At 40.1% G+C, this 27,555-nt stretch overlaps 1 protein-coding gene across 1 annotated transcript in view; it reads right to left on the reverse strand.

Moving 5' to 3' along the window:
• DPYD (dihydropyrimidine dehydrogenase) overlaps positions 1-27,555 on the reverse strand; it is a 652,845-nt gene that overhangs the window by 242,354 nt on the left and 382,936 nt on the right. Inside the window, exon 13 of the mRNA XM_048497540.1 lies at positions 12,428-12,643. Coding sequence (XP_048353497.1) covers positions 12,428-12,643 — 216 coding nt within the window. The remainder of the gene's footprint in view (positions 1-12,427; positions 12,644-27,555) is intronic.

Here is a 27,555-nt window from a genome sequence, read left to right on the forward strand (position 1 = left end):
CATTTTTCAATCATTGTAATGTTGTCATCATGAACACATTCAACCCCTACCACCCAGAATAATTATTTCATTTTTTAAAAGCCTTAAAAATAGTGATATAACACTGTAGTGTTTCAATAATAATTTAAGCAAGTTCAATTTTTAAAAAATTCTTTATCTCCTCTCTTGAAGAGATATAAGGAAAAAGGGAAGAGGTTAGAGACTTACTTTTGTTTGTTTTAAACAAAATGAAAGCTGAGAATTCAGAAAACCTGCTTAAACTATCAGTGTTATATTACTATTTTAGGGCCATCCTTATAACTCTATTTCTGCCTGGATATTGATGCATCCAAGCCTTGAACTGTATGCATTTTTAATAACCCATTCTGTCACTCATAGCACATTCTATGTTTGTGAAGCATGTTGTAAAAATTGCAAAACTATCATCCAACCCTTCTTAATTATAATACTGTAAATATTACACCAGTAGTTTTTTTAAATTTGGCTATTTTTACATAAACAGAACTCATTTACCAACACAAGCTCTATAATAATGAGTCTGCAGTGTGCAATTACTACAACAGCAAAACACAGATGAAAAAGTCTGTTGGAGTTGCTAAATCTTCTCTTACATATTAATCATATTTTGCAGGTATGTGTAAATTACTATTTCAGTTGATCTTTAAAACATGACAGTGTATACAGTTCTTAACTTGTGTTGCAAAGAGCCTGTGTCTTTCTTTTTACAAACTGTTGCTTATGTAACAATTGCTGTAGTTCTGGAATGAAAGTTGGTGGGAAGTGTTACTTAAAATAGTTAACATCCTTCTATTCCCCAGGATTCTTTTAAAGCCTACATCATTTCTTACTGTAGTGAAAGTTTGTTAAAGACACCACTTTGAAATATATGTTTCATATCCAAAGACATTTTATTTATTTTCAATACTGCTGCTCAAACTCTGCTGACCCACAACTGGGTTTGGCCAATTCTTATTCTCCTTAATTAATTATAATTACTTTGAAGGAAACCTGCCAAGCCTGCTATGAGGTAGATTTAAGTGAAAATCATGGCAACACGGTACTTCTCTGCAAGCAAGATTAAGTGAAGTAAGTCTTGAAATCACTACCAGCAAGGGCACTATTCAAAAAAGATGCAAAAAAGAAAGGATCAAATTTCAACTTCAGACTTAAATAAGATAATGTGAGATGTATGAAGCTTGACTTCCAGTGTGCAGTTGGCAGTGTCGGGAGTCTTTGCTATCATTCCCTCACAGTTGGCTTCCCACCCAAGGCAGCAAGTGTGATTAGAGGCACACACCAAATCAGTTGATCGTTGAATCAGTATGAAGAGATGTTCTGCAATTACAGCCTACTGCTTAGGTTTTATAACCTGTTACCAAATGACACTGTGCCTTCTGAGAGCATGACTGATCCCCCCCCCACACACACACGCACGGACATACACAAACACGGACATACAGCCAATTTGCTCTTTTCTCTTTGTGTGTCTTTTACATCACTCTTGTTTGTTTTAATAGCGGTTTTTAATTATTGTTGATGTTTTATGTCTAGAAAATTTCTTTGAGGATAAGATCATTTTAAAAAGCCCTATACATAGAACAGTAAAAATGTAATTGCACAACTGAAAGCATAGGTGTAACCTATTTTAGCTCTTGTTGAGTATTATAGAACAGCTACATTCTCCAGATCTAAAGTTAAAATTGAATACAGGTTTGCACTTAGCATATTGATGTCTGACAGCCCTATCCAGATAGGGCTGGTGGGCTGGGATGCTCCACAAAGCTCCCTCCCAATGCAAGAAGTCTGAAAAAGCAAACACAAATCAAAAACCAGAAAACTCACCAAAGAATCCCCATAGGGGAGAATAGAGACATGCCAATCGTAGTGTGCCTCCACCGACAGCTCTGCCAGCACACAGGAGTCAACTGGGCACTGGAGGCCAACTAAGGTCAGCCTTGTCCCCCAGAACACCCCCAGTGATGCTAGCACAACATTTTGTGCAAGCGGGTCTGGGCAATGGAGGCAGCTTCTACATTGGGCGCTGCAAAGCCCAACAACATGGATAAGCTGCCCCTCCACCAGCACATTTTCCCCTTGCACTAGTGGAATGGGCACACACGCTGGCACAGGGGTGCACTGGCTCTAGGGGGTGATTCAGCCTCCTCCTTTGGATTGAACTGTTTATGTGCTGCAGGCAGGCATCATCTATGGTGCATCAAACAGACTGAGGTCAAAGGTGGGTAGCAGGCAAAGATGTGGTCAGGAAGTCCAAGATGAGGCGGCAGGCAAAAACATAGTCAGACAGTCCAAGCTCAAGGCAGGCGGCAAGCAGATGCATAGTCAGACAGTCCAGAGTCAAGTAAGTCAAGAAGTTCTAGCAGACAGGCAGGCACAAAGGTAAAATGTGTGGAGCAGAGAACCTGGTATGTGGAGCTTTCCAGTGAAACACACTTATTACACCCAGGAAGAGCGAAGTGCAAGACAGGGTTTATATAGGAGATCCTGGCTACTGAGGCAAGGATCCTGCAAAGACTCAGTCCTTCTCAGATACAGATGCCTCCATTTTGCAGAACCTTCTGCCATACCAGCAGCAGTGAGAGCACTTCTCCTTTTAACACTTAGCTGCTGCCTTTGTCTTTCCTTCTTCATGCAGCTGGCTCATGGCTCTCCCAGCTGCATGGCATCAGGCCCTGTTGCTGACTCTGCCTTGGCTGGCAGGACAGAGGTTGGAGCTGGCTCTGTTGCCTGGAACTCCTGGTCCACAGTAACTTCTAGTTCTATTTCAGATTCTTCGTCTCCCAGGGACTGGTTCATGACAGCTGGACTAGCATCTTTCTTCTGCTGGGGGCAGTGGCGGAGCTACAAGGGGAAGGGGGGGTGCGCCGTGCACCAGGCACATGCCTGGGGGTGCAGAAAATTGCCCCAGGCCCCTCCCGCTTCCCCTGCGGCACCCCCACAGCGCCCCCTCCCCCATGAAAGCCTTTGCTCTTTCCACTTACCTTTGTTCCTTTCCTTTTTTTCTTGAATCCATAGCCAGCTAAAAGGCCTGTTCGCAGTAAAAACGGCCTGAGGAGCTACAGATCCCAGGAGACCTTGGGGCTCACAAGGTCTCCTGGGAAGTATAGTTCCCATCAGACCATTTTTACTGTGAACAGGCCTTTTTGCAGCCTGAAAAAGTTCTAGAAAAAGGAAAGGAACTAAGGTAAGTGTGGGAAGTGGGGAAGGGGGGGGTGCCACGGGGGGCGGAAAATATAGTATGCGCACCGGGCACACTTTAGCTCAGCTACGCCTCTGCCTGGGGGCAAGCACCTTGGTTACATGGGAAAAATCTGGATGCTGAAAAGAGCGCAGCAGACAGCCTGACGTGTATGAAAATGTTTGTCTATCTCTTTGTTCTTTTCAGTTCAGTTCTTTTTATTTGGCAAGCATACAAGTAGATTACCTTCTTCCATTAAAATAACTAGGGAACCTCCATGCTGGAGTTCTGAGTTCCAAAAGAGACTGCTGTATAATTGGATTACCAATATGTGAAAAAATGAAGCTTATAATAGTTCAAATACAACAACAAATTATGGATTTTATGTGAATAAGATCTGAAGAAACTTTGGAGTTACTGACACAATACCTCCTTGCCTTCTCCTTCCCACATTCATTATGTGAGCTAATGACAAACTATGGATTGTGTTTGCAGTGTACAACAGGATTACAAACAATGGTTTGCCCCCAGTTTGGAATCCTGGTTAGCAAGACAGGCCATCTTAAACTTTAATACTTAGTAATCTGAATATGGCACATTGGACTGACTGATCAGCAGTGGTTAGATGTAAGTTTAAATCCTTACCGAGTCATGAAATTCTCCAGGCTGACATGAGGTGAGATTCTCTCATCCTCCTGTGACTCAGAGAAAGATTCCAAACATGCCACCATGAGCTCTTTAAAAGTGATACACAAATGTAATAACAGCAACCCCTCCCCACAAAGATTTCTAGTAGCATTTGGTAATACTAAAATATGAATTTACTGTCAATAGTTTAAGGGTCAAATTTAGTTCAAATTATGATTTTTTTCTTTAAATCATCATACTAACAAGAGATTGAGATCCATAAATTATTTTTTTCTTGCACAGCTCAATTGAAGTCAGTAGAACTAATCACCCCCCTTCTCCTTAGTACAATTCATAAACAAAGGATTAAACAACATTTTTCTTTTAAAAATCAAGCACATCTTTCTTGAACAATATGAAGCTTTACAAATAAAAGATGTTATGCCCATTATACCTACTCCTTATCGCAATTCTGTCTTTTCAAATCCACATTTCAAATTGCATGGAACAGCACAACATTTATTTGCAAAACAATAAATAATTCAAATCACAGGGCAAAAGCTCAGTGAGGCTGAGAAATCTTGTAAAATGCTTGAGTATTTTTTCCCCAGGATTGGTGTTAATAAAAATTGCCTTTGATGTTATTTAGTAGAAAGGCAAACAGTCCTTTTTCCCATTTGACATTAACAATCTGATCATTTGTCTCTCCAAAGAAAGCCTATGTAGCTTTCATATAGTCTACACAATAAAGCATAGAATATTTCTGTTTACTGAGATATCAACTGGCATTTCACAGCAAGTCAATGGTCTGTCTTGGCTACAGCATTCTAGACTTCAATCTGGCATCTACAAATGTCAAGAATATATAAAAAATTATACGATGAAAATCAAAAGCAGGCTTTAAATTCCTTTTTTCCAAGAAAAGGAAACAAGTTCACCTAAATGTGTTTGCTGAGGAATAATAATAATAAAAAAGACTGGTGCAATATTCTGCTGTCAATCTGGAAAAACAACAAGGGAAACACTGTCAGTAGGACAGGATAATAAAATTCCAAGCAGATGTTCAAGCAGGGCTCTAATTCTCATGCAACTCCCTCGGTAAGCATATACTTAGTTTATCATATGCAAGTTAGGCAAATTGCACTTCATCACCACAACTTGCATTGTAAAATATTCATATTTCATATTCTAACAAAACTCTGTAGAACAAACTTCGTTATATTAAAAGCATCCAAGCCCTTCATTTTAATATAAACAAGAGAGAAGGAGTTGCAGGAGGTCTCACGGCTCTAATTGTATCTAGTATATTCTAAATGACTGAGCTGTGATATCAGAAAGAAAATATATGCTTTTCTTCACTGTGGTTTCAGTCCAACTAAATACTGATACTGAAGGGGACAACAGAAGTCATTGTTCTTATAATTTCAAAGAGAAGTGTATGCCTCCTATATGGAAACATCACTGGCCTGTGGTATCGATTAGAGTGTGTAATATTTTGAACAAATGTAATTTCTTAGCACAGTTTGCTCATTTAGATAGGCAACAGCTCTATTTGGCAAGCAACTCTAACAGATACACCACATTGTCCCTGTTATAAATTGCTGCATGTAATGTGAGCACATGCCTACAACTGAATTGGAAGATTTCTTGCAGTGTAGAGTTTGTCTTCAAAACTTAATTGGGTTTAAATCATAGCCTGCTCTTTGAAACCCCTGGCAAATATTGCAGGAGGGTTTTAAAAAATGTTGGAGACTTCAGATGAAGTCATTCCACATGCTTATTTCTGCTTAATAAAAGCAATAGCTTCTAGGTTATTGAAAGCGACAGCATCAAAATCAATGTGTGTCACCAGCAGAGTCAAGACAGATGTCTCTGATTAATCAGAATTTCATTTTTACCAACTATGGAAACAGCTAAAATCAAAGCAAATATTCCTGCCATCCTTCTTGTGTTTATTTTTGCTGTTGTATCTTTGTGTCAGGCTGCATATATATATTCCCCACTATGGGGTTTTAAGCAGAAGTTTCTTCTACTCTTCAGTATATGAAGCTGCCTTACAGTGAGTGAGAACACTGGTCCGTCTGTGACACTCCAAGGTCTGTGAGCCCAGTTTTGAGTAGGAGATTGTGTGCATTGAACCAGCGGCTTTTGCATGAAAAACGTGCATTCTACTATAAACTAAGGAATTTATTGGCAAATCCTGGCCTTTATCTGTCTGTCAGTGTTTACTGGTATCTCAATTTTCAGACATTCTCACATTTTGTCAGGATTTATATGGGAATAATCACCATATTTCAATAATTCACCAAACATCTCTTGAGATACAATGAAAAAAACACAAAAACTTCTCACACTGAAAGAACAATTCAAAGATCTTTAAAATGCACTATTCATTGAAACTTCAGCAACAAATTACAATGTACCTATGTTACAGTTCCAATTAAATACTGACCTTAAATTAATTAAAGGGATTTAGACACTTTTCAGATGTGAAGCTAAATTAAATAGTTATGTAGGACAAACTCTTTTAAATGGCCTTACTCTGTAACAAAGGTTCAATTTATCTCCATCTTCCCCCCTCTAAATACCAACATTTTGTCTCTGCATAAGACCAAAAATATCATTTCAGCCATAAAAATATTGCCCATTTGTTCTCTTACATTTTGGGTCTTATAAATAGAAAGTTTGAAAAAAAGATATGGAATTATATTTTTATAAATGACATCAGCAGCATGAATATTATATACAAAAAACCCCAACAACCTGGAAAGCTTCATTTATATCCAGAATAGAAGAATAATTTGTAAAGATGTTGGAATTGGCTGAGATACTTAAGCTTACTTCTTTGATCGGAGAAAAGCCCTAAGTTTATTGATAATGGAAGCCCCTGATAGAAATTTTACATATGACTAAAAAAAAAACCCTGATGATTTGTGGATTAGGCATGAGTACTGATTATTTTTATCAGTAAATTCCAGTTTCAGATTGTTCTTAACACAGAAATTTTTCAGGAAAGCTGAATAAAGCTGATATCTGAGAAAATTTGGATTAAAAACCCTGAAATTTTTCAGTGCTTCCCCGCCCCCCCCCCCATTTCTCAAGCTCTTTCTAAGCATGAGCGGGGGGGGGGAGCGCTCCATGCTACACTGATTGCCCAGCACATCATGGAGTTCTCGCTCTACCTCCCCTGCTGACACTTTCCAAGTCCCAGAGGGCTTAAACGTTACTGGAGGTGGGGAGAGCTCATTTGGTAAATGAAAACCCTGAACAAAGCTGAGATGGCTTTTCCAGGTTTTTCTGTGATTCAGGTTTACTGAATCACTAAGTCTATTGTGGATTCGAAGACTAGGAGAATAAGAAAATGGATATAATATGACATATAGAAGATAGATATAATGTACCTGTGTAAGCAAATGGATACAATAGAAAAAAGTGTGAATTCTACTTACTTGATAAGTAAGAAAAGTTAACTATAATTTCATAAATCTAAGCAGGGAACAAGTGGTTACGTTTTAACTGTGTTCATATTTGGTACAGAGGAAATCAGGAGCCCTCACTTTTCCCCTTGTTGTTTCTGTTCCTCTTTTTTGTTTGCCTTTTAAAAAGTTTTAATAAAATTATATTTAAAAATTACATGGCCAGAGGCACAGCTCGAGCTCCTGTGTGGCTCTCCAGCATTGATGTAAGTAGCCCCTGCCATTTACAAATCGTGGGCTGGCAATTATGTCAGTTCTGGAGACATACTGTGTCCACAGCCATTTCACCATTCCCCCGTGGATTGCACTGTAACAGTCAAATCCAAAGTGGGGACAAATCTGCCGTTGGAAGTGGTGTGGGGTTGTGCTGGTGGATTTGGCCTCCTTGGGGCACTTGCCACAGCAGAGGAGCGCATCCGCTGGTGGGTGGCTAGTTGGCTTCCACCCAGCCATTACCCCATTACACCGGTGGCCAGGACTTTGGACTTAGACCATCTTTTTGGTAGTGTAAGTCCATTAAACCAATGGGGCGTTCTAGTGATGGGGATACTTTTTTGTGTGTTTTTGGCCTCCTCACACTGCCAGAAAGTTCCCTTGGGGATCAGGGTGGAGGGGTTGCAGCTACTGTGCTGTACAGGGGTGCCCAGCCCCTTGGAGGGACTGCAAGAGTAGTCCAGCAGTGAAACTGGCTGCCTAGGGAGGTGGCGACTTCCCTCTCACTGGACAAACATTTGTCAGGGATACTTTAGGGTGATGCTGCATTGAGCTGGGGGTTGGACTAGATGGCCTTCCACCTCCATGATTCTAATATCAATGTATGGTACTCACTCACAGAGAGAAAATAGATGGGTGTACTCAAGGTCTCAATTTGAAATGTTAACTATATTTTCTATAGCACAACTTCTGTAATTCAACGGTTCCCCTCTTAAAAGCTTTCCATTAGCTTTGTCTCACAGAATTCAAAGGGTTCACAAGTGCTGTACACTTCCTACCAACAAAATGTCTCCTCATACATATATGTTTTTCATTTATTGTTTTGTTGAGTTTTATATATGTACTAGCGGGGCCCGGCCATGCGTTGCTGTGACAATTGTCCTTCTCATCACAGTTCGCAACCCACACAGATGTCCATGCAGGTCCAATGATCCCCAGCATAGCCTTTTGAGAGCAGCAGTGGCGTAGTGGCTAAGAGTGGGTGCACTCTGATCTGGAGGAACCGGGTTTGATTCCCAGCTCTGCAGCTTGAGTTGTGGAGGCTTATCTGGGGAATTCAGATTAGCCTGTGCATGCCCACACACACCAGCTGTGTGACCTTGGGCTAGTCACAGCTTTTCGGAGCTCTCTCAGCCCCACCCACCTCACAGGGTGTTTGTTGTGAGGGGTGAAGGGCAAGGAGGTTGTAAGCTCACCATTGGTCACTATTGTAATTTTTTCACCTCTCTTTTCCTGTCTGGACAAGAAATTTCCGCTTGAAATTTTCAAAGGTGGGAGGCATGTTGTTGTTACAGACAATGCATGTCCTCAGACATTCCTTTTTACAGTTTAAATAATGAGGGGTTGACTTTGTCTAAAAGGTCAATACAATACTTAGGTTGATTCAGTCCCTTCAAATGCAAATTGCTTTATGCGCCCAGGTTATCTAAACAAAAATAAAAGTTAGTACATTTATGTTTATTGTTCATAATACAAATCTGTATTACTCTTCAAATTGTATTTGCATTTTTATAAGCTAATGTGCGTACTTGCTATGGATAGGGATGCCAGCTATCAGACAGGATCTGAGGACCTCCCAGAATTACACCTTGTACCACAATCACAAACAGGGGGGAAGGAAGGAAAGGATTCCCCTTTCACAAGTTCCAAGCCCCAGGGAGTTATTCCCTCAGGAATTATTCCTTATTGACTTTAAGGATCTCCCTAATAACAAGCACCAGAACCCGTATTGCCTTACAGCTCCACAACAAAAAGGTTTTATTTAAAATTAAACGGTAATATCAAACATTTCTTTTGTAGGGTTGAGGAACATAAACAAAAACCCCTGAAGTACGTATTTGTCATTCAGACAGTTCGTTTAAACTCTCAAATGGTTCTATGACCAACAGTGGGTCCCTGCCTAGAATCTTCCTAGGGTCACCCTTAATGTTATATTTTCAGTAGCCCTGACAAGTTTTCAGGCTCAGACCCCTTTCCTGGAGTCTCTCTCCCTCCAACTCTCCCCAGAGAAAAAGAAGCCCACAGCACTCCAACTGCCTCCTTTTCTTCTCCCAGGCAATTTCCTCCAGCCAATCAGGACTGGGCAGGACTTAATTATTTAAGGGCAGTCTCTCACTGGAAACCACTTCCCAAATATGGGCATTTGTCACATGCCTCATCTCTAAACTACAGAAATCCTCAAGAGAAAGTGAATGCTTTGGAGGATGGGCTATATGGCATTGTACCCCAATGAGGTCCTTGTCTTCCCCAGGCTTTACCGTCAAATTACCAGGAGTTTCCCAACCATCCCCTGCTAGTACCAGGGAGCATCTGGCAATCCTAAATATGAAAGAAAGCAGGATAAGAAATACACTAAATAAATAAATATATAGCAGAAAGGGAGTGCGCAAAAAATGCTTATTTTAGAACATAAGCCTTATATGGTTTGTTCTGATTAAAAAAACAGATAAAAGCAGACCTTATTACATCATGAAAAGAAACAGCTTCCTGCCATCAACTCCATCTTGGGTCTGATTTTGACATGACAGTAGATGAAGCAAAAGACTCACCTTAAAATTTTTGCACTCACACAGCTTCCCATTTAAACTAGGCTCCTATCCATGCATGGCCCATGTAGCTGCTTTGCGTGGGGAGAAGCCCAGTTTAAATGAGACAAACGTGCAGTGTGAAATCCCATGGGAATGTGCTTTTTCTTCAGTCAGAGTCATTGCAGAAAATCAACTCCAGTCCAGAACTTGGGGGGAGGGAGAGAGAAAGAGTTTAGCTGCTTCCTTTGCTTCAACATGCCTACCGTTTGCAGTGTAATAATCAGAAAGTTGATAGTTACACAGAAATACAAATAGCTAGAATCTGAAGAAAAAGCTGAAAGTAAATTCATGTTTTTTTCAGGTGTTGAAGGCGGGGACGAAGAAATGCTGCTGTAAAGCAATGTCAGTACAAACCAAAGAGACAGCAGCAGTGAGATTGAAGCAAGTTAGGGGTCGAGAGGTTGATGGTTCAGAAATATGGTCAGTAGGTCAACGGCTTTGCAAATGTGCTTTGTAACAGGAAATGGTAGCATTGGCTTTGATCTTGAGGTCTGTTAGGGAGGGGCAGCATTTTATCCAACAAAACAAACTAAACTATCCTGTATCAGATGCCAGATTTGAGTGGATATAGTGAAATTGCTGATTGGAGCTGAAATCAGGTTGTACATTTGGCTTTCTGAGAAGAAGGATAAGATAATGGAAGCCTCAATCAGAAAGTATTAAAAAAGTAGTTTTCCAAAGGTTTCCTCAACCAAATGGCACCCACATGTCCCTTAAAGGGCTGAAAACATTTAATGTTTCTTGAATATAATACAACCAAATTCCTATATGCTCCACTTGACCACCAGAGGCCAGTCCATTCAAAAAATATATAGAAGGTTTCCCTCTTACATATGCTGTAAGAAACAGATATAGTGAACTTATATATGATATTGTGGAACAGTCACAAAACAGGCCCCCTTCATATGAATTCCTGCAGCTGGCCATAGGAGACCCTTAAAGAAAGAAAGTATTCCTATAAAATCTGCACCACCAAGAACTGCCATTTTGAATTAGATGCAAAGTCCTCTCCCCTCTTCAATCTCTGTGTCCACCATCAACCTCTGCTTCTTCCTAACCTTTTTTATTAAAAAACCTGTATTATTCAAAGTGGTTTCTGAAATTTTTATTGGTGTACTGTTTACATGAAGCACTTGTTTTGGCTCATTAGTTGGACACAATCTCGGGGGAAGATTTTTTAAAAAATATAATGATACACATCATCAGTGATAACCTGAATAGCACAGTGACTACAAGACTGAGACCTGATCTACAAAGCCATTGGGAACGTATCTCCACTCTCTGATCCAAGCTTAGTAGATGGCATACCACATTCAACCAACTTCAGCCACCACCAGGGATGATTATAGTAACAATGAATGTGTAAGGATTGTTGGAAGGGTTATGAGATAATATATGTAAAATGCTTTGAACATCTGAAAACACTATAGTAAATCAATTTTTATTAGCAGCATCATATACTGCTTTTCAAATACTCCTACTGGGAGCCACAAACACCACCATCAGCTATGAAAATATAGGTATAGCATTAAAGCCTTCACTTTGGTCTCAGTCAGAGGCATACCGAGAGAAAATGGCCCCTGGGGGCAACACCTGCTCCCACGTCCCCTGCCCCCACACCCTCCATGCCCCCCATGCCCCAGCCGGGCTGGGACCTGCTGAGGGATGCCCTTTGGCCAGAGGAGGCAGGCTCCCAGCCTGGCTGCTCCTCCTCCAGTGTGGCAGGTGCAGCCGGGCTGGGCATCTGCCGCGGGCCCACAGCCAGGCCAGGGGCCTGATGCAGGGTGGCCAGGGGCAGCAGCCTCCCGGCCCGGCTGCTCCTCCTCCAGGGTGGCAGGCACCCGGCCTGGCTGCTCCTGAAGGAGCATCTGGGCCGGGAACCTGCCACAGGCCTGCAGTCAGGCTGAGAGCCTGCAAAGGGGACTGGCAGGCTCCCGGCCTATCTGCTCCTTCAGGTCACATGGGGGCATGATTTTGTGCCCACCCCCACATAACCTAATGGGCGGCACCCGGGATCAATTGACTCATGTCCCTCTATCAGATACACCCCTGGTCTCAGTGCTCAATTCCTAAACAGAGAGATGTCAGGGTTCAATACTACTTGGACAACTTCCTACTTGGAAGCTCTCCCATCCAATTGTAAAGAAGCAGGATATCAGGTTCACACTGAGATACACATGAGTCGTGCACATTTTAAACTACTTCTTACTCTAAAGCCCCGACCAGAGAGAAGGGCTCTACTACCAACATCTTTATATTAAATGGCTATGAACAGTCTCAGGAAAGTTAGGAATCTAACATGGGAGGTGGGGAACAGATTTTCTTACCTTGTCTAGGGAAAAAGTTTTGGTCAGTGCAAATCCCCATCCTGCTTCAAAAGCTCGGCGGATCATTGGTGAACTTGTTGTTGGAGTTGCACTAGCAAGGCCAAAAGGATTTGCAAACTTTAGGCCGGCCATTTCTACACTGATATCTACAAGATCAATGGAAGTGTAGAAAAGTGGCAGATGTGGTGTAGAAGAAATTTCAGCACCATACAAAGACTGTAGAAATAAGCAAAAAAAGAGAGGTTAAATACTTATATACTTTAGTTGTATCCTCTTTCTCCAAGAAGCTCTGGGTAGTATAATATGAAGCTGTCCTTTTAACTTCCACAATTCTGTAACAAACTTCAATTTGGATAAGGTTATCCAACGTCTCATGGCTGAAGAGAAATGGAATCAAACCTAACTGAAATCTAAATCTCATTAATTAAAAGAGTTCAAGAATCTCGACTGCATAATTTGCGGTGGTAGGAGGGTTGGGGGAGTGGTGTTGGGATTTTAATGTTATTGTTTTGTTATATTTTATTTATGATGTTTAATTTATTTTATGTATGATGTTTAATTGTGGTTTTTTAATTGTTTTATCCTGAGTAAGCCGCATAGAGACTCAGATGTGAGGTAGGATATAAATGTTTATTTAGGATTATTTGGGAATGATGAATAGCAACAGTTAAAGCACTAGAAAGTTGATCTTTGCCCTTTTCCCACCTTTGGACTAGTTTCCAGGACAACAGGAGGGAGAGGAGATGGGACATTTCTCAAGGGCAAATAGGAGATAACTTTAGGAGGAGCTGTACTGTTTGCTCAATCACAGTAGGTATTTTACAGTGTTATTTGACTTCAAATGTGGAGTCCAACACCCTTGTTCCCATATCATGAGAGGCAGGAAAAATAAATGTTGAACATAAAACACAAATTTTGTAGTGAACAGAAGAAAGTATATTTGAACAGAAATGCAGTCTCATCCAGTTACAATAGAACTAGCTACAGTAGGACACAGTAGGTCTAGAATATTGACTTACAACATTACAACTCTGAACCTGTGAGGGGAAGGCCGGGGTATAAATCCAATAATACATTTTTAAAAATAACTCTTCTACAGTGTGTTGTCATCATATGAATTATAGCATATTTATTGTAGACAAAATTAATCACATTTTAATAAGAAATTTATTTGTGAAAAAATACCACAGTATTGACAGGAATTATTGCCATCTAGTGCTGCAGCTTGCCTCATGTAAACAGCTTCATACTACATATTTTGAGTGAGTAAAACGCTTATCATAAAAATATTTAGATCATTCTAAAAGAGAAAAAATATTCCTCAAGAAATGTTTTCATTTGGGAAAAAAGTATGTTCCATTTTTTCTCTGGGCCTTCACACTTTTTGGACTATTTTGGGGTCCAAGTCCAATGCTTTGTCCAACACTCTGGTTTCCAATGATTTTTCTGCCTGATATTTTACAACTATTAGAATACAGAAAATCATTTATATATTTAATTTTAAATATCTGTATATGTTGTCCATTCAGATTACTTAAACCACTGAAAAATCTTATTGAAATAGTGAAAAGAACACTGGATTGATATAAATGCCTCAATAGTTTCAAGGCAAATAGCATGTTACTTTAAATGTTTAGGAATGGCAAAGTAGTATATTGCTATTTCCCACTTAGCTGATGCACTATTTCTTTATTCTTCTGATTACTAAATCAAGCAAGCAACTTTGCAGCTGACAAAAAAGACTGTCAAAGGCAATGGGTCAAAGACTGGGACAGCTGAATATTATTGCTGTCCCTCTGCCCCCAAGCTCTTAAAGCAACAAGCAAAATATCCAGGTTAGCACTTGGTAACCCAAATATTCACACAGAATGTCAGATTGTCTGCACTGGAAGATCTTCAAGACCAGCCAGCCTTCTATGAAGCAGAAATAGTACCTTTCTGTGATCAGTTTGCTTCATATTATGCCATAAATATAGATAGTTTTTAAAAAAGTATTCTGTTTTTCTCACTTCCTTGCTTTATACGCCACCCTCTCTAAGCAGAAAGAAAAATATGGGGTTTGATAGGCTATTTTCAGCTATGACAAACACTTAAAAAAATTAAACTTCTTCATAGGCCACTATATGAAATGGTCTGTATAATGAAGGCTTGGCTTGATTCGTAGATTCTTAGTATCAGAGAACAAGAATAAACAAATAAACATCAACTACAAAATAGTCCTCAAATGTATAAATCCAGCATATTTAAGCAAGAGGTTGCATACAGTAATTTCTGCCATCAATACTTGATTTTAAAAGACAAAAGAACATCCCCCCTAAAAACACCTTGATTGTTGCTAATTAAACAATCCTATGCTTCAGAGTAATAATTATTCCTGTAGTTCATGTAGTCAATTTACTTTTTAAAGAAATTTGGCTAGCAAGAACCTGTGGATTTTGGTTGATGTTTAAAAGCTGCCATCATAATGTTACAAAGGAAAACATTCAGGTGTCAAATGGAGGTACCACAATTTCACGCTCTCTGTCAGGGCTTTGTGGGTGGATTTTGTCTCATATAGTTTCATTTGCTTTTTGAGGATCTGCTTCCTCCATTATCTCACCTAACCTAGTAAGATCATGGAAGAGGTGTTCCATAGGCTCAAAAACTTAAATACAAAGGTCATCTCTACCCACCTGTCTTTGTCTGAGGATGCAAAGGCTGTAGGTTGGCATGTGGTTGGAAGGCACAAGCGTTCCTTTCTATCTCTATCTGCCTTCCCCATTCTTCGACAGTGCCAAAACACCATCCAAGAAGAATACTTTTTCAAGTATTGATTTCACCCATTGCTACTTGGTTCCTTAACAGGTACAGAATTCACAGAAATGGAAAACATAGAAACTGAACAAACAGTTTCTGATGGTTTCCCTGTGCACCCCAAATGTACTTTAGGTAATTGTGCAATCTTCTCAGCATCCCAAAGGATGCTCTTAAACAATCCTCCCAAGTAAATTTACCTACACTATCACTATTATACTGTGATAGCAGCAGTAATCCTGAACAACAACATTGCACAGAATTTTTCCAGTCTTGCATTTAATGGAACTACCTCCTACACAAGGGCCATTTAAGCATGCATGGTCTCCTTCACATTAAGCGTACATTCCCTTCAGGTTTGGTTCTCAGTTACATATCATTTTTCCCTTTCCAGGACTAACCTCACCCTCATATCAGAGAATTTTCACAATTTTTGGAAACTCTTTCAAGTATGACTTTTTTTCTCTCTTTGCAGGCAAAGTGAAGGACACGTGGGTTAGCATTTCCTCAGGTTTTCTTGCTCCTCTTTGCCTTTCCCCATCCACACCATACTACTTCCCACTCTATTGGCCACTATTTCAGGATGATTAAGTTCTCATGCTGGCTTCTTTTGTCACATTTAAAGTCTATCGCAGGAGTGGTAGACTGGAGGGTGAACCTGGTGAAATTTACAAGGCTGGCTTCTTTACTTGAACAAACAATCAAGGCTCTTGAAGTCTTTCTTTGCCCCCCCCCCCCAAAAAAAAAAAAAAAAGGCAGCAGGCATCCTCCCAGAATGGAGACTGCATGGCAACAACAAAGATGGGTGGCCAAAATGGCCAATTGGGTAGGGAAACAACAAAATAGCATGGGGAAAAAATGGCGTGAACAGGAACCCCCACCACCCTATGAAGAAAAGCTAGAGAACTGACTACTTCTCAGCAGCAGGGTAAGTAGAGTATGCATAAATGGCCATTCAGCTCTAGTCTCCAGGCGGGGCTTTACATTGCCTCAGAATTACAACTGATCTCCAGATTACAGATATCAGCTGCCCAGGAAGAAATGGCAGTTTTGGAGGGTAGACCCTATGATAACGCATTGCTTCTCAGCTCCTCCAACCGCCCAAACTCTGACTGTCCTAAATATTGCCCTCAAATATCCAGACATTTTCCTTCCATACCAAACCATCAGAGCTGGTGACAAAACTATAGCAGACATAATACTTTGAATCTTTATAAAGCATTCAGTATTTAAGGTGCTTCACAAACATTATCACAATAGGTTCTGGTGGGTTTTCTGGGCTGTGTGGCCTGGAATAGTCTTTACATCAGCCCTTTAAGGTGGGCTATATGCAGACGAAACCTTATCCAGACCTCGAGGCAACAATGCAAGTCATGGCATAATTTTGGCTATTTATCTCTCCTTGTCTTGCTCTCCTTTCTCACAATAAAAAAACTGTATACAGAGCTAATACCTCCACCATCTACATGCAGCTAAAAACACAATGTTTCATCAGCCAGTTTTCCTTTCTCAGCAGCTTCTGACATATGTCACCAAACACTCTCTTCTCTGTACCTTATTGGCACACTCCTTTTTAAAATCTCACCCCAAAAGATTCCCATTCTTTTCCCTTGTACTTCTATTGCTCTCCTCTATTATTTATTGTTTAATTCTGTAATTGCATTATTTACAGTCAATCAGAGATGCATTTTGTATTCAAATTAAAATTGCATAACTTTGCAGTGCATTATGCCCTGGCACTGAATTCTTCAGGCAGCTGACATACAGGGATGTACTTATTTGCTTTACAGAAGCTCAAGAAGAATATTATATGGAATTAGCAGAAGCTTTCTTTTCAGAATACTAAAAGATTCTACTGGAAGTTCCTGCACTGTTTGAAAATATAGCATCACATCTAGAAGTAACCATCACATTTGGAAGGGAATAGTGTGATCACTAAAAGTCAACATGGGTTTCTTAAAAATAAGTTATGTCAGACTAATTTTAACTCTTTTGTATAGAGTTTTAAGCTTTGTAGATAAAGGGAATGATCTGGGCACAAAACACCTTGATTTTAGTAAGAGCTTTAACAAGGTGGCCCATGATATTCTTGTAAGAAAGTTAGTAAAATGTGGGCAAGATAATGCTACAGTTGGATGGATATGTAATTGGTTGACTGACTCAACTCAAAGGGTGCTCACAAAAGACTCATCTTCATCCTGGAGAGAAGTGACTAGTGGAGTGCCATGGGGTTCTGTCCTGGGCCCAGAGATATTCAATATTTTATCAATGACTTGGATGATGGAATAGAGTGCATGCTAATCAAAATTGCAGATGACACCAAATTAGGAGGGGTAGCTAATACTCCCATCAGTGTCAGAATTAAAAAATGGCCTGAACAGATTAGAGAGCTGGGTGAATATTAACAAAATGAATTTCAACAGAGATGAATGTAAGATACTACATGTAGGTGGAAAAAAATGAAATGCACAGACAGAATGGGTGGCACCTGACTTGACAACACTACATGTGGAAGGGATCTGGGAGTCTTAGTAGACCACAAACTGAATATGAGTCAGCAGTGTGACGAAGCAGCTAAGAAAGTCAATGCAATTTTGGGCTGCATTAACAGGAGTATAGTGTCTAGATCAAGGGACAGAATAGTACCTAAAGTACTGTGTCCAGTTCTGGGCACCTCAGTTCCAGAGGGATATTGACAAGCTGGAATGGGTCTATAGGAGGGTGACCAAAATGGTAAAAGGTCTGCCCTACGAGAAGAGATTTAGGGAGCTGGGTATGTTTGGAGAAGAGAAGGTTAAGGGGTGACATTATAGTCATGTTTAAATATCTGAAGGGATGTCAAATAGAAGAGTGAGAAAGCTTGTTTCCTGCTGCTCCAGAGACTAGGACAAGGAGTAATGGATTCAAGGAACAAGAAAAGAAATTCTGGGAATCGGGAATAGCAAATATCAGCTGAGCTGGCTTCTGAATTCCAGAGGCCAGGTCTACTTCCAATTTTCAAAGGCAGTAGACTGAGTATACAAGTTTATGTTACATATGGCATCCATTGAAAACAGCTGATATAACCTCCTTGCCCCGACTCTGAAATTTCAGAAGATACATTTTAGAAATTCTGACATGTCAGTAGTGCCTTATTTCATGTATTTCCAATCTGAAATTAAACAGAATTTCACTCACTGTTTTAGATCAGAACTATTCAAAGTCACAGCCATATTTAACAATTAGAATTCCCTTTGGCATTGCAAGCAGCAGTTAAGTCTCAAAAAGAAAGAAATGTTCCCTAGAATATTTGCTGCAAGATCACTAGAAACAACTATCTGAGGTGCAAAGTTTTTAACTCTCTGGAAAACCCTTCCTCCCAATCCAAACCCTAGAATGTCTGTTAGTCCCAACCTAATCTTTTGATCATATCTTTCAGTAGGATACTTGATGAAGGCTTTTTTGAAAGCACAGGAGTAGTAGGTAGCTGCTTTCAAAAGCTGCCCTACAGAAAATATATCCTAAAAGCATCACCATTAACCAAAACTGCAATAAAAGCTTTGATAAAATTGCCAGGCTGAAAGCTTTAACATCCTGTATATTGCAGGCTGTGCCAAACTGCTTTGTGAATATATTTTTTATTTCAAGCTGGAATGGCTTCTGCAACATGGACAATGCATAACAATGCACACATGTAGATAAGAAAGACAGGATGAGTGATGTCCTGGCCTTTTTTTTAAACTACCATGTCTTGGCCTGCCTCTAAATTACAACTTTCTGAAAATTATGCCCCAAATCCAAAGGCTAAAATTATAACCAGTCCAAATACAGGTAAAGCAATTGCCAAATTATAGTAATCACCACCACAGAAACCAGATTTTACAGAGACCACACACCCAAATAAATGCCTTGTGGCTACCCATTCATCTAGCAGCTGGAAAGATGACACTTGACATTTGGAAACTTTCCTGTGAAGATTGCTGCAAGGCTTTTCCCATTAGCTTCATGGTGAGATGGTAAGGTCGAATAAGCTGCCTCAAAACCTGAAAAAGGGTAACGGAAATACTCTAATATTAAGCCTGCTTGATCTAAAATTCCAATTGACGAGTTACAAATTGTCAGATTTCTTCCAATGCCCTTTGTATCCTAAGAAAATATGAGCTTTATTGTAAGGGTGCAGGTCCAAGTAGCTATCTAGCAAAAGAAAAAAAATATGAAAAGACATGTACGAATGTTGAACAGGCTGAATGTACCATACCAACTCTGTATAAATGAATTACTCATTTGACTGAATCTTGTTTTACACTTGCCTCTCTTTGTAACCCCCTCCCCCCCCCCACACACAAACAGTGTATAAAATCAGGTTCAGTGTTTCTACAGCTCACAGAAGAAAATGTGAGATCTGACTCATATAAGCTTATGCTAAAAGAAATATTAATCTTTACGGTACTACTTAACTCCTGTGTAATTTTGGTTTAGCAGACTGGCATGACCACCTCTTTGGAATTTCTATCCAGCTGAGGCATCTGCTGTGTATACAATAGACCAGAGAAACAGCATCTAAGGGGACTTAAAACTTAGCTGTATTGCTTAAGCTAAGTGCAAAAAACCCTGTAAGGATGGGAAACCACCTGGTACCCTTAGGCAAATGTGGTAATACAAAAACCTGAGGACTGGACACAGTAAACTAAATCTATGTGCTAGACAATTCAGTAGCTTACTGTGACTCTCCAGTGCTAATGCACTTATGCCCCAGTTCTCCTTTTCACGTGGTGATCATGGAAAAAACAAAAAAACAACTTATGTATACATGGTGAGTCTCCTTTATAGATGCTGAGCAAATCAGCCCACACTGCCCAACATCCCACATTTGAGTATGTATGTGTGTGCCTATGCATACACATAGAGAGCCTTTCTTCTAATTTGAGCAAATTGGAGGTAATCTAAGAAAAAAAATATGCCAGAGAAAAATCTACATATGTGAAGTTCTGAACTCCTCAATAATCAAAAATACTAAGGTTATCCCTAAACATACAACATTCTTTGCTTTACAATAAACAACTGACCAAACTCAAAGGGGAGAGGGGAGGGGGTCTGTCATCTGGTCATGACCCACCCAGCCTGGGGGAAGGGGGAGGGAGGGGGAGGGGAAGGGGGGAAAGGGCCCGACATCTGGTCATGGCCCTCCCAGCCTGGGGGAAAGGGGGAGGGGTCCCAACATCTGGTCATGGTCCATCTACCCTGGGAGGGAGGGGAGGGGAGAGGGAGGGTCCTTGTCATCTCAGATACTGAAATGAGATGTGAACTGGAAACTTCTGACTAGAGGCAGGATAGAAAAGGGTGACCAATTAGAGAGCTCATTCTCTGGCCGAGTGACAAATACCTCAAATTGAGGAAGCAGACCAGAATCAGTCGGTTTATTGGGCCACAAAGGCTACCCTGTGTGATCTCTGTTGACCTGCAGTACTCCTCACGGGCCACCCACACTGGTGGTCCTGATTCACAATAGATAAATGCATTTTAGCTCCTTCCTCTGGCAAGATGCCATTCAACATAGAGAGGAAATTGCCCAGGCCTGTCAGCTGGAACACCTGCTTTGAGGTCTCTGCAGACTTCCAGTTTCCTGCCTTTCAGCACAACATTTTATTAACTATATTAACAGCTCTCAGTCATCAAGCTAACCTTTCATAATGTACATCCTGTTTAACCTAGTAATGACTTTACCGCAATAACTGCTGTACTTCATACTGCAAATGGTGTAGGATTTCTTTTCTTTTTCACAAAACCCCAGGATAATACTAGTATCTAGCCCAAGTTACAGTATGAATAGATCCTTTTGTGAAATGATTCTCGATTTTGAAGACAGATAAAACAAAAATATATTTCAGTCCACAGGGAGCCTACATTTTGTAATTCAGAATATTCTGATATGTACTTTCTTCCAAAAGCTACTGTTTTCCAGAAAATGTCTTTATGTATACAAAAAAGTCTCCATCTTAACAAAGCCTCACCCGTTTTTACAGCATTTCCTTTTTTTAAAAAAAATTCTTCTCCTCCAAAGCCCCTGGACTAAAATTCCACAGATAAAAGCTCCTACAAGCATATTTTTAAAATCTCATCCATAGTTTGGTGACATATAGGTAGGCCAGTGGCGAAGCTCCCATGGGGACATCCAGGGACAAATGCCCCAGGCGCTCCCCGTGGGAGTTACATGGGGGGTGCAAAATCACCCAATCGCACCCCCCCTCCTCTGCCCAATCACGCCCCCTTGTCATCTTCCCTCCTCCTCCTCCTCCTCGCCTGCTCTCTCTCTCTCTCTCTCTCTCTCTCTCTCTCTCTCTCTCTCTCTCTGTTTTTCCTCATATATAAAAAACTCACTCAGCTTGGTATTTATGTCTCCACAATCAGCTAACCTTTCAAATTATAGTGAGTCCCAATTTCATTTCCCAGCATCTTCAGGGCATCTAAAATCACTATTTTGTGATTTGCCCTCATCCCTTTCTGCCCCTCCAAAAGGATATTTCCTCCAAACTGTCCCCCAGCACCTTCAGAGTCTGCATGCAAATGAGCCTTCTTCTCATTGGCTCCTATTTTCAGATTTGCCACATGAAGTGGGGGGGGGGGGAGAAAACTGGCGAAAGGGCTAGGATGGAGTCAGCAGGGACAGCAGAGAAGAAATCATGCATGCCCTTCTGAAAACTGTACTGGTAAATTTTAAAAGAAAAGAAAAGATGACTCTCTACTTTCAGTTTTATAGAGGCTTTATGAGGGGGCTAATCAAAACAAAAGCTTGTTTTTGTGGCTTTTACCTGTTATCTTCCAACATAAGTATAGTATGATATCTCTGAACTGCATTTGAATGAAATCAGCCTCCATCCCTAAAGACTGGAAGATGGCCAATGTCACACCAATCCTTAAGAAAGGATCTAGGGGGGACCAGGAAAATTACAGGCCAGTCAGTTTGACATCTGTTCCTTGTAAATTAGTAGAATCTATAATTAATCATAAAATTATAAAACATGTAGAAAAGGAAGACCTGCTGAGGAAGAGTCAGCATGGCTTTTGCAGAGGCAAGTCCTGTCTTACAAACTTACTAGAGTTCTTTGAGGGTGTAAACAAGCATGTGGATAAGGGGGAACCAGTGGACACTGTCCACTTGGATTTTTAAAAAGCTTTTGACAAAGTTCCTCACCAGAGACTGTTGAGAAAACTCAGCAATGAAGGAATAAGAGGGGAAGTCCTCCTATGGATTAAAAACTGGTTGAGAAACAGGAAACAAAGAGTGGGTGTAAATGGGAAGTTCTCACAATGGAGAGATGTAAGGAGTGGTGTCCCCCAATGCATGGCAGCTGTGAAAAAGGCAAACTCTATGCTGGGAATAATTAGGAAAGGAATTGATAATAAAACTGCAAAGATTGTCATGCCCTTATATAAAGCAGTGGTGTGACCGCACTTGGAGTACTGTGTTCAGTTCTGGTCGCCACATCTCAAAAAGGATATCGAAGAGATAGAAAAAGTGCAGAGAAGGGCAATGAGGATGATTGAAGGATTAGAGCACCTTCCTTATGAGGAGAAGCTGCAGCGTTTGGGACTCTTTAGTTTGGAGAGGAGACGTCTGAGGGGGGATATGATTGAAGTCTATAAAATTATGCATGGGGTAGAAAATGTTGACAGAGAGACATTTTTCTCTCTCACAATACTAGAACCATGGGGCATATATTGAAAATGATGGGCGGAAGAATAAGGACTAATAAAAGGAAACACTTCTTCACGCAACATGTGATTGGTGTTTGGAATATGCTGCCACAGGAGGTGGTGATGGCCACTAACCTGGATAGCTTTAAAAGGGGCTTGGACAGATTTATGGAGGAGAAGTCGATCTATGGCTACCAATCTTGATCCTCCTTGATCTGAGATTGCAAATGCTTTAGCATACCAGGTGTTCAGGAGCAGCAGAAGGCCATTGTTTTCACATCCTGCATGTGAGCTCCCAAAGGGACCTGGTGGGCCACTGCGAGTAGCAGAGTGCTGGACTAGATGGGCTGTTGTCTGATCCAGCAGGCTCTTTCTTATGTTCTAATCTTTAATGCATTGAATATGAAAATAATCCCTTTATAGGTAACGGTTTAGCACTATATAACTGCATTATGCAAACAGCACAAAGGCAGCATGAACTTTGGAAAGTCGGAATCTGAAGAGTTTACAAAATAATTTCATAAATGCTACAATGCATCCAACCATGAAACGTGAACAATTGAACCTGCAAAGTTTTAATTAGTAGTTTTTTAAATATTATGCATAAGCCACATACTGTATATACTCGCATATAAGTCGACTTTTTCAGCACATTTTTGTGCTGAAAAAGCTCCCCTCGACTTATACGCAAGTCAAGTGTATTTTAAAAAATATTTTAGGGTTTTACCTTTGTCGGTCTCTAGGAGGTGCAGTTTTTATGCTAGCAGCACCAAAATTTCAGGGATTCTTCAAGAGACTCTCCTGATGATACCACCCAAGTTTGGTAAAGTTTGGTTCAGGGGGTCCAAAAGGTATGGACCCCCAAAGGGGGTGCCCCCATCCCCCATTGTTTCCAATGGGAGCTAATAGGAGATGGGGCTACATTTTAGGGTCCATACTTTTGGACCCCTTGAACCCAAACTTCACCAAACCTGGGTGGTATCATCAGGATAATATCTTGCTGATACCAGCCAGGTTTGGTGATGTTTGATTTAGGGGGTTCAAAGTTATGGACCCCCTAAGTGGATGCTCCCATCCCCCATTGTTTCCAATGGAAGCTAATAGTAGATGGGGATACCCTTTTGAGGGTCCATAACTTTGGACCCCCTGAACCAAACTTCACCTAATCTGGGTGGTATCATCAGGAGGGTCTCTTAAAGATACTCTGAAATGTTGGTACTGCTAACATAAACATTCCTCCCCTGACCAAAAATCCAGTTTTGAAGGATTTTAACTCTTGTGTTTTAGCTTGGTTGCTGATTGAGCTAAGGTTTTTGTACTTTTAAAGTTATTGTTGATACCATATTGTTTTGTTGACCCTCTTTTCCACTTAAAAGCTTGTTTACTGTTTTTCTTTTAAATAAATATTCAAAAACATTTAACCTACTGATGCCTCAATTAATGTAATTTTATTGGTATCTATTTTTATTTTTGAAATTTACCAGTAGCTGCTGCATTTCCCACCCTCGACTTATAGGCGAGTCAATACGTTTTCCCAGTTTTTTGTGGTAAAATTAGGTGCCTTGACTTATATGCGGGTCGACTTATACACGAGTATATATGGTCGTTAAAAAAATATGCATATACATGTATGTGATGTAAGTGTTGCATACTTGATCTTTAAACCTTCCAGTTTTCCCCCTTGCTATTTTAGTTGCCTGGGACTATTTTGTTTTTGGTATAGCTTTGGGCATATAATTTTATAATATCGTGTCTCTCAAAGTAACTGCATAATGTGGTTATTCACTATAGATAGTGGAATGAATTTCAAATACATAACAGTTAGCTAAGGAGTGCAAGTCATATTGTTCCAACCTCTAGGTGGTGGCTGGAGATCTCCTGGAATTACACATGATTTCCAGGTACAGGTACAGAGATCAGTTCACCAGGAGAAAATGGCAACTTTGTATGGTAGATTCTGCATTGCACTCCACTGAAGTCTGTCCTCTCTCTGAACCCCCTTTCCTTGGGTTTCACCTTGAAATAATCCAGGTATTTCCTAGTCTGGAGCAGGAAACCCTAGTTCTTCACGATGCAGGATGTTTTAATAATAGCTAAATCTTCAATGTTTGTGATGTCTAAACAAAGGAGCCTGGAAGAAAGAACAGGGGACACAAACACACAGCTGTTCATAATTTCTCTGCATCTGAGACTGTAGAGAGTGATGTGTTGGAATGCTTGGAGTAAACTCCCCACAGTAAATTCCCCAAAGTTCAACAAAAAGGCATAAAGGCCAAAGTCTGATGTTGCCTCTTGGCACTGGTATTCAGAGGTTTAGTGCCTCTAAATGTGGAAGTTCTGCACAGTTTCAGCAGTCAAGACAGATTTTTCAAGAGCAAGTCAAGAAAGTATATTCCGAGGAAGAGATGGAAATTCAGGCTTGCTTGTACTGTGGCTTATTTGGGCAGGTTTGATATTAGTCCAAATTGGCTATTATTTCTGGCAATGCTTGGGAGAAATACAAAGGAATGAGTGGGTAATAAAATAGTATTCACAGCAGTAATAAAACATTTTGAAAGTATTTTAAGTCGTATGACATTTAAAATATTTTTAAGTGTTATAACAGTTGTTAGACATTTTGAAAGCATTTTGAAAATGTTGTCAATTTTTTAAATCTCTGCTGTGTGCCATGCATGGCCCATTGCTGTGTTCAGATTTGTGAGTTGAGACATGTTCTACCATGTTTTCCCGAAAATAAGACCTATCCCAAAAATAAGCCCTATCATGATTTTTCAGGTTTTTTGTAGGATGCTTAAAATATAAGCCCTATTCCAAAAATAAGTCCTACCGGTAGTTACAGATCAGGATGGTGTGATCCAGCAGGGTGCTCCCTGCCAATGAGGATGCAGCTTACATCACAAGTGACGGGGAAGCAACGGGGCTGCCGAGAGCCTGCCTTAATGAATTGTGAAGGTATTGTATTTCCCGTAAAATAAGCCCTACCCCGAAAATAAGCCCTAATGCATCTTTTGGTGCAAAAATTAACATAAGACCCTGTTTTTTTTTTCAGGGAAATACAGTATAATGTGATGGTGGCTTTGAGATGAGTTGGTGCAAAAAATTGTTCTTTGGTTAGCCTTTGGTCATGGTGGCCTTTGGTCATGGTGGGGGAGGGTGGCCTTTGGTCATGGTGGGGGAGGGTGGCTGTCCATGTGGGGGGGCAAAACACATATTTTTGCCCCGGGCTCCATTTTTCCTAGCTATGCCTCTGAGGTAGACAATTGGGTCTAATTCTGCATAAGGGTTTTACTTCATATAACTCAATGCAATTCCCATCTACAATAAACGGAGTCTGAACTAGTGTAGAAATTTAAACCTCATGATGTCAATGCTGAAAATTACTCTGTGAGTGACATCCAAGTCTGTATCATCAGAAACATCTTAACAAAATAACGCTGCAGGCTTATTGCTGCAGCCTAACCTAAGCTTCAACTTATTCTTTGGTTAAATACAATTTTTTTTACACACACAGGTGTACTATGCAGAAGAGATAAATATTTCTTAAAGGATACAATATAGCTGTGAAACAGTTTCGTCAAAGTAAAATAGCACTCTCTTTTAACAGAATTATGAATGCTGACTATAAATATACTATAAATATACACCCCTCCCCCACAACATGTTTTATTAAATACAATCAAGGCTATTTGGAAGCCAAAAAAAGTTTGCATTACAAAAGTTCTTATTTAAAGAAATAGACTCTTCTTAAAGGAGAGGATATGTAGTTCCTTATCTCAGTCCATTCTGCTTCTGACTTGGCTTGGCAAATCTTGGCATATTTCACATTACTATTTTGAACAAGCACTATCGTCCCTCACTTTTCAGATTATTAACTGGGCCTGCCAAAGTAGGTTAGAAGTATTCTCATACTACTATCATTTCACTGCATATCTAAAATGGAACTGTGCAGGAGGACCTTTTTTTAAAGGGAATAGGGTCAGGTTTTGTAAAGTTTAGGTAACGTTTGCCACTTTGCTCAATGTATTTATTATACTATTACACTTGTTCTTTAATTTTATAATCCAATTTTGTGCTATGGTTGAAAAATTTTAAAAATAATGTTTTGGGTATGCTGTTTTCCAATTTTAGTACATTGGCTTCAACATCTGAACTGGTAAAGTAGGAGTAGTGCTCACCTTTGTCAAAAACAATTATTTTGTGCATTATTGAACATGGTACTTTGATACAAGCGTATTTATAGTACATTGAACATTTATCATCTGTACTTCCTTTTTGCAAACTGGTAGGCATTAGGACCCAGGCAGAGCATTCTACAGTAAAGAATGTCCGGCATGCTGAGTTCTGTGGTGGAGGAATATCCAACCCTAGTAAAAACTTTGTATGAGACAGATTATAGTAGCAAATTATGGTTTGCATTTATATACAAACCATGCCATGGTGTAGAGAACTCTGAACTGGAATGCTAAACCAGATTCATACTTTATGAGCTGCAAGTCCATTCCTTTTTGATAATCTGAATGGGATTAAAGATGCTATTCTTATTTTCCCCTTTATTCCAAAAAGACTGGATATAAGAATATCCCCACAGAGCTCAGCACCTCTTCTTTCATTTCAGCCCTTAAACACCATCCTCTGCATACATATCCTACTCTATTCTCCTC

This window comes from Sphaerodactylus townsendi, linkage group LG05, assembly GCF_021028975.2.
Source record: "Sphaerodactylus townsendi isolate TG3544 linkage group LG05, MPM_Stown_v2.3, whole genome shotgun sequence".
NCBI lineage: Eukaryota > Metazoa > Chordata > Lepidosauria > Squamata > Sphaerodactylidae > Sphaerodactylus > Sphaerodactylus townsendi.